This window comes from Vicia villosa, linkage group LG2 (assembly GCF_029867415.1).
Source record: "Vicia villosa cultivar HV-30 ecotype Madison, WI linkage group LG2, Vvil1.0, whole genome shotgun sequence".
NCBI classification, from domain to species: domain Eukaryota; kingdom Viridiplantae; phylum Streptophyta; class Magnoliopsida; order Fabales; family Fabaceae; genus Vicia; species Vicia villosa.
In genome coordinates, this window is record NC_081181.1 from 216,000,114 (window position 1) to 216,013,012 (window position 12,899).

The 12,899-nt window shown below is 37.4% G+C and overlaps 1 protein-coding gene across 1 annotated transcript; it reads left to right on the forward strand.

The window, feature by feature from the left end:
* Positions 1-7,616: 7,616 nt before the first annotated feature.
* On the forward strand, positions 7,617-12,899 carry LOC131653869 (uncharacterized). The gene is made up of 3 exons (XM_058924187.1): positions 7,617-8,023; positions 8,189-12,485; positions 12,656-12,899. Exon 2 carries the CDS (start codon positions 8,295-8,297, stop codon positions 12,471-12,473), a length of 4,179 nt encoding a protein of 1,392 aa, XP_058780170.1. The 5' UTR covers positions 7,617-8,023; positions 8,189-8,294; the 3' UTR covers positions 12,474-12,485; positions 12,656-12,899.

Below are 12,899 nucleotides of genomic sequence, written 5' to 3' on the forward strand. Positions count from 1 at the left end.
TAGGAGTCAATGTTAAGATTGATAGTTCGAGTCTTAAATATTTCAAAATCCATGATATGATCGTGCAAAATCTTTTGGTTTCTGCCGTTAACGTTGAAATTGTAGAGATTGACTCCATTATTTGTAATATTGGAGAAATAATTTTTGAGACCCCAAAACTTCAGGTTCTCCGTGCATATAGTGATTTGAAAAAGCCTGGACATTTTTTGTCTCTTTACGAAAAATAAGCTTTTAGGAACAAGGGATATCAATAAAAGATATCGTTCATTGGCGAGTCTTTCTTTTCTACTTTACTTAATTTTCTGGGTCAATTGGTTAATATGAATCATATATAGTGAATGCATGAATACATTGCATTTCTTTAGTATTTACAAAGGTATAGTCCAATATTTTTAATTTTAGTTGCATTAGTATTAACAAAGGTATAGTTTTTTTAAATATTTAATGTGAGTATCTATTATTTATAATGACAAGTCACTCTAATAAATAGCCAGCTACAGTAACAACCAAAGAATCTATCTAAATTATTTATGTTTTATCTATGATTCATAAAATTAACATTATTACATATCTTAATATATGTTTATATTATTTTTTATAACTATTAATTATTGTACTAGGGTTCTCAAGGTTCAAGCATGGAAAGTATATTTCACAATTTGGTTACCCTTTCCCTCGATTTAGATTTGGAAAATAGTATTAATTTAATAGCTCTTTATTCTGCCCTGAAGTCCTGCCACAAGTTGATGAATCTTCAAATTAATAACAAGGTGAGTTGAGAATTGATTCACTCATAAGTTCATAACTACTTTTATTTAATGATACATGCTTAATCATATTGTTTTTGAAAAAACAACAATGTTGATTGTAGTCATGTTGCTAAGATTTTAGACATTACTGTGATCACAATTGCATTGAATGTCACATGACCATAATGTCATTTTGATTTAAAGTCGGCTCAATTATGTTCCATGACATGAATTATCTCTTCTCTTTTAGGTAATTTTGGGCAAAGAAAATGGGATATATGATCAGAATACCAATGATTGTATGTCGTATGGAGAATATATGTTTTGGCAAAAAGTGGAGTCATGTAAGTGTATTAATCATCAACTGAAGTCTGTTTGTATAAAGGGATACAGAGGTGGAAAAATTGAACATGAATTTGTTAAGTACTTAATAACAAATAGCCAAGTTATAGAGAATATTATCATTTGGTTTGTGGATGACTCTTCATGGGTTGAAGTCGTTGCAACTATATGTTTATTATCATATCCAAGAATTTCTTCTAAATTATCCATTGATCTCAAGCCTAGAGTGGAGTATAAGAAAAAATATGGGGATAACTTTGAAAAGTGGGTTACAACTCTAAAATAAATTTGAAGATATAGAATAAAAGAGAATTTTTTAGTTTGGAAATAAAATCTTGGTAGGTCAATCAACTCTTGTAACTTCTTGAGTTGAATAAAGAACTATATCCCATGTCTGAATCAATAATGGTTTAAGAGTTTGTAGTCTTGTTCATGTGGTGGAGTGTATTTGGTGCTTCTTTTGGAGGACTATGTTTTATTTTATGGTGATTCAATAATTTTGAGGTCTAGCATTTGCCTTTTTATAACTGATGTATTGTTATTGTTGGTTTTTCAAATAGTTTTTTGGGAATTTTTCTTTATGTTTATTTTACTATTTTGTTCCTTTGGTTGCTTGGATGTTGTTATCTTTCTTGTCTAAGTCTCATTAACACATTACTTCTTGTGCTATGTAATAACAATGTTCTTTGTATTTTGTGGACTGTTATTGCTCCTTTCTTTTTTATATACTATATTTGCTATTAAAAAAATATGTGTTAGTAAAATCAAAATTTTCTAATATAATAGACGGGGATTAGTTTTTTGAGTTTTTATTTGATTTATTTTTATCAAATTACAAATTAATGGTGTTTTTTATTTACAAAATTTAAATTACATTTTTGTTAAACGTTATACTTATTTTATATAAATTTATCGTGTGTTCAAAATGGACACTAATTGATACACTAAGATGACAAGTCTATCATTAATAATAATAATAATAATAATCACTACTGTGTGTGTCAGACATCATTCTGCGTCTTTCCTCTGCCTCTGGCCCCGCCTCCGCCTCTACGTCCACCACGCCGTCTGCTGGCTACTCTGTCTCTATCGTCAAGTGTCCACCAATTCTGGAACGATGTCGATGGTACAGAAATGCCTCCTTTGCCAACCTAATCATACCATCCACTACATGCCTGACATCGAACCCCTTAGGGAATAAACCATATGCACTGCTTGTCCATCCCATGTCAGCTATTTGACAACACCGAGGAAGAACATCCTGAGTGTGGTCCAACTGAGCCTGATGAGTCCGCAAAATATCCTCGTGGGCTGGTCTGGTCAGTGATCCGGGTCCGATGGGAATCATGTATGGGTGTGACACTCTGTAGTACCAAGTGATGTACTCGTCGACGCAACTCCAGTATACCTCTAATCTGGTCTCCCGAGCCTCGTCAGGAACTATGTCATGCTCCAAATCTGCGAAGACATCATCTAGTTGTCGAGGGGTCATGGAGATAAGAGCGGAGTCAGAAGGGTGGCGGGGGTATCGTCAGTTGGTTGCCAAACTGACGCAAGACGCGTTCCAGAAAGATAACGAACAATGATGGTCAAACTGACAGCCAACCATCCAGAATATAGAGCGATCTCATCAAATGAAACCGTCTCACGGTGATCATCATAGCAGTCATAACAGATATCTTTAGCAGCTATGCGGTCAAGACAGCGCCTGTAAGGATCCGACACATGGTTCCCTCTGAGGGGGTCGAAGGCTCTAGCATGCGGGATGGCCTCAATGTAACCCGACACCTCTCCCCAGCCAATAATATCAGGGAAGTGATGTAGTATCCAACCCTAAGAAAAAACGGTGATCAAACATACTATCACAAATATATAATAGACTTTGAGAAAATGTAGAAGGATATAAGATTGTTATCACTAAGAGGGTAAACTGCCAGCCACAGTCCTTGTCTTCCACAGGCATCCCTCTCCGAGTCTGTGGTAGGTGTACACTAGTGTAGCCGCTCCCTAGTTATACTCATGGACACGTGCGCTATCAGATAAGTACGTCAGATAAACGACATCTGTGTACGTCGAGCTCGTGTCCACAAAGAGCTGAGTGCCTATCAAATATAGGAAGTAACATCTCAACACTCTTTCTGTGTGTATATATCCGCCTTTGCCTCGTCACCAACAATCTCATGTGCCGCAAGAAGCTCGACATCATATATTCGCTACAAGGAATGAAATCTCACGTGCGCCCCGTGGGTCCTCTCCACCTCCTCAAGCGCGTCAGCAGGATTAGCCCACAGCTCCTCAATCAGCATCTTCACCGCTTCCTTCTTTGTCAGCCTACTATGAACAAGGAGGATACCCCTAATAGGTAGATGCAGGAGGCATGCAATGTTGTCAAGAGTGATAGTAATCTCACCATGAGAAAGATGATATGACGAAGTCTCTGGATGTCACCTCTCTACAAATGCCATCAGCATCCTATTATGGATCATCTAAAAGCCGATATGACAGAGGTCCCTCAGCATAAAAGCTGTGAGTGCATCTTGGAACCACGGCCCGTTAGACTACGCGAGAGCGAAAATCTTCCAGTCGTGGTTGTAGAACCTCTAGGGATCCATATCCTGAAATTTTCCAAAAAAAAAACATTATTATTAATAAGCAAATTCATAAACTGAAGAAAAAATGTAATAAGTAATAACCAAAGAAAATTTACATCCCTCTCTCATATATGCCTGGCTGAATGGTTTGCATACCCTGTCAACAGGGATGTATATATAGGACCCCCCGGGTACCAGGCAAGCTCCGGCACCGGATTATCCTCGTGGAGCTCAAAAGGTGGCACCGAAGATCCTGCATCCGCTGTCACTGGCACATGCACAAAAGTAGAAGAACTTCCCCGTCAACGTCTGCAGGCGGAGGACATTTGTGAGGAACCCTCAGCATCATCCCGAGGCCTCTGTGATGATGTAGTAGATGGAGAAGGCCTATCAGCTGAAATGAGTGGAGAAAGCCCCTCATCTGGAACAAATGGAGAAGGCCCGACTGGAACGGGTTTAGCAGGTACATCAGCTGGAATGACAGCTCCCTCAGTCACCTTTGATACTACATGCATCCGTTCACGCCGCACGGATGCATACTGTGTAATCCTCCCATTTATAATACAGTCTGAATGGTCGGCCATAATGACTGCATTGTGATACAAATAAAATCGAGTTATGTACTATGTAGTTATAGCAAGAAAAGAAAAAAAATATTTGCTCTTTCGTAGATGCATCTACGAAAGTACCTAACATTTCAAAAAACTGGGTTTCTTCCATAGGTGCATCTAAGGAATGACCCAACGTTCCATTCTTCCGTAGATGCCTTTACGGAAGGTTTTAAAACCTTCAAATTGCAACAATGACGTCTGGTCACTGTTGCATAGGGTTAAAAACCTCATTTTTGTGGCTTGATCGTCCATTTTACACATCAAACACTACATACATTGTCTCTAAATTATATTTATAAAACTACCCAATCATTTCTACACCTAAAAATCGAATTCAAACTCTATTACTAAAAACTCTAAAATAACTCGAAAAGTCGAATACTTACCGATTAAATTAAGTTTTGAAGTTGTTGAATGTGATGATAGTTGATGTTGACGTTATCGACCGAACTCGAGAGAAAGAAAACAAGTTTTGTGAAAGTTTGATATTTGAGATTTGGAGAGTTTGAGTGTTTGAAAATGTGAAAACTGAAGAATGGGGAGAGGAAGAGTCTGACGCGAATATAAAATCAAATGTTTCTGTAGATGCATCTATGAAAGCTTTCGTATGTACATCTACGGAACAAAACAACATTAAACAAAAAAAACGTGATTCTGGAGATACATCTACGAAAGCATGAGACATTTTAGGCAACTCGCATGATATGTGAGAGAACAAAAAATAGGGTAAATATTTTTTTTATGGTAAGGGCATTTGTAACTCAGTGGGAGAACTGACTTTTTTGAAATGTCGCGGTTAAGCAAGAGTCGCCACCGACTTTTATTTTATCCAATATATAGAAAGGCTAAAAGAACAGAAAAGACCTTTTAAAAAGACTTTGAGTTCGGGGGGTAGGTTATACAAAGGGAAGGTGTAAGCACCCTTTGTATCCATGGTTATCCATGGGCTCTTAATTGCTTAGCTCACTTTGTTTTCAAAAATGTTTGAAGTGTAGTGTGTGATTAGAAAAAGACAAGGACTTTACCTTGTAAATAAGCGTAGCCTCGTTTTGAAAATATTTGAAAATAAGTGGGAAAAAGAGATTGGAATTTTGAATTTGAATTTGAATAGAGCAAGCAATCAGGAGCACCTACCCTAAGTTAAAAAAATTGTTCTTTTAGCTTTTCAGTTTTGAAAGGGGCTATCCATACCATGGAAGGGTAGGAAGTCCTTTCATTGGATGTAAAGGGTCATCGAGAAATTATCGTTCGCCATAAAACTGTCCCTACCATATAGAGGGTAGGTAGTCTTTAGGGAAGGGTAGAATAGTCATTATTCTTTAGGCAACCAGCGAGGATACCTAGGCAATAGGGACAATCATCATATTACCGAGGCAACATCGAGGGACTAGATCATTTTTCTGTTAGGCAACTTCGAATGGACTATGATCTTATGATGATTTATGAATTGAGAGCGACATCTTCTTTAGGTATCCTCGTATTTGAGGGACTTGACTATTTTAGAATCGTAATTAAAAGGCAACAGGCATCATAAGAAGGGTTACCCTAAAGGTGTGTGTGTGGCACAATCATGTGATTGAATTCAGATATTTATCTTGTAGATAAGTGGGCTAATTCATTTTAACAAGGCTTGCACTCCTTAAGATTACTAACCACACAATTAAAATAAAGGCAGAATTAAAAGTTCCTACGCTATTACAATAAACACCTGTAGGGCAGAAAAATAAAGACAGGAAATAAAACCTACAACTATTACAAGAAAACTTATTGCGACCTATACATATTTTCTAATATTTAAAAGACAAAAAATTAAATAATTAAAATAAAGGCAGATAATAAAATAAAAAGGCAGAAATAAAAGGCAAAATTAAAAGGGCAAAATATTTAACAGAAGGCATTCGACAATCACAGAGTATGGGGTGAGGAAAGAATTCGCGCATAAAAAACCTCAACAACTCAACAATTATAAGGTAACAGATCAAAAATTAAAAGGGTTAGGGAAAACAGTGATTAATAGTCATGATGAAAAATAGTTAGCCAAAAAATAAAATCAGGGTTAGAAAACCTAAAAATAAGTTAGCCTAAAAATCATAATTTGATTAACCTATGTCTAAAAATGTTATTCTTGAATTAACCTAAATTTAAAAAATTAATTATTTAAACCTAAAAATAAATATTACTCTAAATTATTAATTTAAATTAAAAAAACAAATTAATTTTGTAAAAAAAAATTTTAGATTTATGAAAATAACATGAATTTTATGGTTTGAGAAAAAAGATTAAGGTTTTAGTGAAAATTTAAATAATAAAACAATAAACTAATAATTAAAAAAATGAATTAAAGAAAAATCAGGATTTGATGTGATATGGTGTGGCTGGAGGTCCATGGGATGCCAATGGGATTTCAAAGAGGCAAAAGCTTTATGCCCTAACAATAGTAAACTCATATTCCCGCACCACTTCTCTTTAGTAAAAGGAAGTTACTTTTAACCTCAAATCCTTACCAACTGTGATATGTCAATTATTCGAAATAAAATAACATTTACAAATATATGAGGACAAATTTTGGGATATGACAGCATTCGAAATTAAAAGATTGAAATGTATTTGTACAAAAGTTACAGTAAAAATAATAGTTTTCTCTTCAATAACAAATGAAAAACAATAAAAATCATTTTTAGTATGTATCTTTTGAGTTTTTTTAATTAATCTTTTAATTTGATTTGAGAAAACTAAATTTATTCAGAAAGCAAAATTTGAACTTTGTGAAATTTAACCATTAAAATTCTGATATTGATGATACAATTTTTTTTTAAACGATGGAGGGGATAGTTGCATAGACAAGCACAACGATGAAACAAGATTGTCTATGTAAATATATAATCGTTTTCATTTCTATTTCTATTAAATCTAGACTATTAAATAAAATTATTAGTATAATTTTTGTGCTTAATTTATTCTCGACTATAATACTTTCCTACTGTAAAATGAAAATTTTAATTCTAATTTTAAGTACTTGAGTTGAAGGTGAAGAAAAATCTTAACGAGTTAAGTTACATGTTGTCACCGACCGTATCACTAACCGTACAATAACATTATGCAATTCCCCCATTCGGTTTCACCAATTTATAAGAAAAAATACCAAAAAATAAATTTTAATTAAAACAAAACACCTAAAACGACGCCGTTTGCTAAGCGGAATCCACTATCCCCTCTCCAGGATTTTACTAGTGGTTAATTTAAATGACGCGTCAGATCCAACGGTCATAAACAAAACTCACTATAGCCGAGTCACAAATGCCTCACTAATAACTCGTGTCACTCGCTTTCACGACTCAGTACTAGACTCACTCACCTTCTATCTCTCGTCTTCCAACCCTTTTTTTCTCACTTTTTTGTTACTTCTCTCTCTCTGCATTGCGTTCAATTCATCCCTGTTATTTGCGGTGGCCTTTTTCGTCTTTTCACTCTCCCCCTTTCTCAAATCCAATCACACGGTCCATCTCTTCCCACGTCACCTTCGTCTTCTTCATACCCTCCCCACCTTCTTTTTCTGTTTCTCACCCCCTTTTCTTTTCTCTTTCACTATATAATCAATTTTTCACCCATTTAGGGTTTCAGTTTTTCATTCTTCATTCTTCATCGCTCTCCGCCGCGTTACGAAATCGTTTCATGGTTCTCGCTACTTCCTGATTCCTCCTCCGATTTCATCGTCGTTACTTCGATTGAGGTATTTTTCGTTCGAATTCATTCCTTTTCGTTTTTTTTATATATTTTTATAAAAAATTCGTGTGTTTAATTGTTACTATTATTGTTGTTTTTCTTAGATTGAGCATGTTTAGATTTGTTAGGGTTTTTTTTAATTGTGTTTTGATTTTGGTATTGTTTTTGTTAGGGTTTGGATTGAGATTGAGATTGAGATCTGTTTGATTGGGGTTTGAATTTTTTGAATTGGGTTTCCAAACGCGCTTTTTGGCGGCAGTTTGGTGTTGTTATGTTTGATGGCAATTGAGAAGAACAGTTTCAAGGTGTCGAGGGTTGATTCTGAGTGTTCGCCTTTGAGTAAAGAGACTATGTCTAGTGGTGATGAAGAGGATGTTCAGCGGCGGAACTCGGTGAATGAATCTGATGAAGATGATGATGAGTTTGATGATGCTGATTCTGGGGCGGGGTCGGATGATTTTGATTTGCTTGAATTGGGTGAGACTGGAGGTGAGTTTTGTCAGATTGGAAATCAGACGTGCAGTATTCCGTTGGAACTTTACGATCTTTCGGGGCTCGAGGATATACTTTCGGTGGATGTGTGGAATGATTGTTTGAGTGAGGAGGAGAGGTTTGAACTTGCGAAGTATCTTCCTGATATGGACCAAGAGAATTTTGTTCAGACTTTGAAAGAGCTTTTTACTGGTTGTAACTTTCAATTTGGGAGTCCAGTTAAGAAGTTGTTTGATATGCTGAAAGGTGGTCTGTGTGAGCCGAGAGTTGCTCTATACAGGGAGGGTTTGAATTTCGTTCAGAAGCGGCAGCATTATCATTTGTTGAGGAAGCATCATAACAACATGATTAGCAATCTTTGTCAGATAAGAGATGCTTGGCTCAACTGCAGAGGATACAGTATTGAAGAAAGGCTCCGTGTCCTGAATATTATGACCAGTCAAAAGAGTTTGATGTGTGAGAAGATGGAAGATTTGGAGGCTGATTCTTCAGATGAACAATCTGGTGAAGGTATGTGGAGTAGGAAGAACAAGGAAAAGAAAAATGCCCAGAAATTAGGTCAATTTCCTTTCCATGGCGTGGGTTCGGGTTTAGAATTCCATCCACGAGAGCAATCAATGGTTATGGAACAGGAGAAGTCTAGCAAGCAAAACCCTAGAGGTATACTCAAGTTGGCTGCATCAAAGTCTCATTCAGCAAAGGACCCAACAGGTCACTCGTCTTCTGTCTACCATGGTTTGGATATGAACCCCAGACTTAATGGTTCAGCTTTTGCTCGTTCTCAACATATGAAGTCAACTGGATATGACGTGGGGTCAATCCACAGAACGAGGGATCCGTTGCGGAATGAATACAATGAGGATATGTCATTTGGAGTAAATGTCCATCGAGATCGCAATGCATTCCGTGGCAGCCTGATGGACAAGTCTGGTGCCCTGAGAGGGGGAAAGAGGCACGACTTTCTTAGAGGTGATGAAATAGAGGGTGGCAATTTGATGGGTCTGTCTATGTCTTCAAAGACTGATCTGGATGGATACCCAAGAAATCCAAACCAATTCTCTGATATGCAGTTGTCCACGGCAACCCCCCCTTCTAAGAGAGGTTCACATGATTTTCCTAGCAAGGGCAAGTATGCTGAAAATGTTCAAGAATTTGTAGGCAGTGTTCAGGCAAAGTCAAGATCAAGGGGTTCAAAGACATCACATAAAGTTGATATGATTGACTCACCATACCATGATGATCTTTTTGGCAACAAAACACCAGGACAGGAATTTGGTACAGATTCAGTACATAAATATGATGATTGGAATCTAAAAAGCAACAAACGAAAAGCAGATAGAGATTCTCCTGATCTCAGTTATACAGCTTATAGGTCTTCCTCACCACAGGTCAGCGATAGACTTCTATCCTCCGACTTTAGAACAAAATCATTGCAAGAGAAGATTAGAGGGAATTTTGTACAGAATGGAGTAAAAGATATGAAGTCTTTGAGGGCTAGCCATATTCTCCTAAGAAGTGAAGAAACTGAATCAGATTCATCAGAACAGTTGGATGATGACGATGATAACAATCCTTTATTGCAGAGAAAATTTACTTACCCTGTTGGTACAGTTGCTGGTTCTCTGCCAAAATCATTGAAGTCTCATCTAGATCCTAAGAAGGCCAAATTTGGTAAGACAGATATGAAGGCACATGTTATAACACAATCTAAAAAGAAAGGCAGCTTTGCAGAGCAGGGGAGCATGCATGGAGCAGAGAATTACCTTTCAAAAAATTCAAAGCAGAAGAGTAAAATACTCAATGGTGGTCCTTTGCGTAACCCTGCTGGTAAATTCATTGAAGAGAACTATCCCTCAGGATCAGATATGCTAAATGGTGGTCATGATGACTGGAGACAATTATATAAAAGCAAGAATGAACGAATGCGAGGGGAACCTGTTGAAAGGTTTGATGTGCCATCATCAATTGCATATGCTGCTGAGTATAGGATGAAAGGGAGAACTGGCCTTGATCATTCCATTTTGAGGTCAAAATATTTGCATGATTATGGCAATGATGAGGATGAATCACTTGAGAATCGATTGCTAGGGGATGAAAATGGAGTTGGACATGGCAGGTCTTGGAGAAAAGGGCAGAAAAATGTTGCATATAAGGACGAGCAGAATGAAAGATCTGACACACCATTACTTGGTTGTAACTCAACAATGAAGAAGCGAAAAATGAAGCATGGTGCAGCAGATTCTGTTGGAAGAGATGAAGATGCCAATCTTCTGTCAAGCAATCCTCCCAAAACTGATGACTTGCCTTCTTTTTCTATGAAAAAAAAGTCAAAGAAAAAAACAGGGGCTGATATGGTTATTTCTGAAATGGAAAATCCTGAACTGCTTGTTACTGATACGGGGACAGCAGACATGGAACTGGAAATCAAGCCACAGAAAAAGCCATTTATTTTGATCACACCTACTGTCCATACTGGATTTTCATTTTCTATAATGCATCTTCTTTCTGCAGTCCGCATGGCAATGCTTAGTCCACCTGCAGAAGAAAGTTTGGAGGCAGGGAAACCTATAGAACAGCAGAATAAAGTGCAGGAAGACAGTCTCAATGGTGTTATTTCTAGCGATAAGGTGGCTGCCAATGGTGAAGCTTCTGACCAAGTAAATATGCCGTCTCTTACTGTTCAGGTGATTGTCAATCGTGTGAGATCGAACCCTGGCGATCCCTGTATTCTTGAGACACAAGAGCCATTGCAGGATTTGGTCCGAGGCGTTCTAAAGATATTTTCTTCCAAAACGGCACCTTTAGGAGCAAAGGGTTGGAAGGTACTAGCAATTTATGAAAAATCTACCAGAAGTTGGTCATGGACTGGCCCAGTTTTACAAAATTCATCTGACCGTGGTACCATTGAGGAGGTGGCATCTCCTGAAGCTTGGGGCCTTCCTCATAAGATGCTCGTCAAGTTGGTCGATTCCTTTGCCAATTGGTTGAAATGTGGTCAGGATACTCTTCAGCAAATAGGAAGTCTCCCTGCACCACCCTTGGAATTGATGCAAATCAATCTGGATGAGAAGGAAAGGTTTAGAGACCTGAGGGCTCAAAAGAGTCTCCACACCATAAAGCCAAGTTCAGAGGAAGTGAGGGCTTATTTTCGCAAGGAGGAACTTCTCAGGTACTCAATTCCCGACAGAGCTTTCTCATATACTGCAGCTGATGGTAAAAAGTCTATTGTGGCTCCTTTGAGAAGATGCGGTGGGAAGCCAACATCCAAAGCCAGAGACCATTTTATGTTGAAACGTGATCGCCCACCACATGTTACAATTCTCTGTCTTGTGAGAGATGCAGCTGCTAGGTTGCCTGGAAGTACTGGTACTAGAGCAGATGTTTGTACATTAATTCGAGATTCTCAATACGTTGTTGAAGATGTCACTGATTCACAAATTAACCAAGTAGTTAGTGGAGCTTTGGATAGATTGCATTATGAACGGGATCCTTGTGTGCAATTTGATGGGGAGAAGAAACTGTGGGTTTATTTACATAGAGAAAGAGAAGAAGAAGATTTCGAGGATGATGGCACGTCATCCACAAAGAAATGGAAGAGGCAGAAAAAAGATGCTGCCGATCAATCTGACCAGGCACCAGTAACTGTTGCTTGTAATGGGACTGAAGAGCAAAATGGATATGATTTGTGCTCTGATCTCAATGTGGATCCGCCATGCATTGAAGATGATAAGGGATCAGTCCAACTTATGTCTAATGATACAAGGCTGAATGCAGAGGATCATGTTGATGTCAATCCTGCTGCTCTAGAAGGCAATGTTTGTGAGGACAATTCAATGGCTTGGGAGACTCTTGACTTGAACCCTACTCGAGAGTTATGCCAAGAAAATTCAACAAATGAAGAATTTGGAGATGATTCCTTTGGGAGAGAAAGGGCTGTTGGACTACTCAGTGCAAGCTTATTATGAAGAAAACTGCAGGTATTGTAGCATTGCTATTTCTCTTAATATCACTTTCAGCAACATACAATAGATACTAAGCTTTACTCTGGCATTTAAATAAATCTCTTGCTATCTTTTATTCAAATTGGAGTATCTTTTAATACTTGTGATGTCAGTGTACTTACACAAAAACCTACATGTTTCTGCAGGATTCAGTTCTTTTGCATTCAAGAATTCAATCACACTGGTTATGGCTGTGATTGTATATATTGTGGGCGCAGTATCTTTGTATATTGATTTGGTCGGAAAGAATAGGATTAGACTGTGTGTGATCTTGTTGAAGATCATAGAAAGCTGGGTTAGGTTAGCTGAATGTTTTTGTGCCTTTACTTTTCATAAATCACAAATAATAATACCTTTTGGGTCTCAATATAAAATGATCTTATTTTGCTT

Bases quoted from the DNA above. Each gene is read 5' to 3' on its own strand.
- LOC131653869 (XM_058924187.1), top strand. From the start codon at position 8,295: ATGGCAATTGAGAAGAACAGTTTCAAGGTGTCGAGGGTTGATTCTGAG.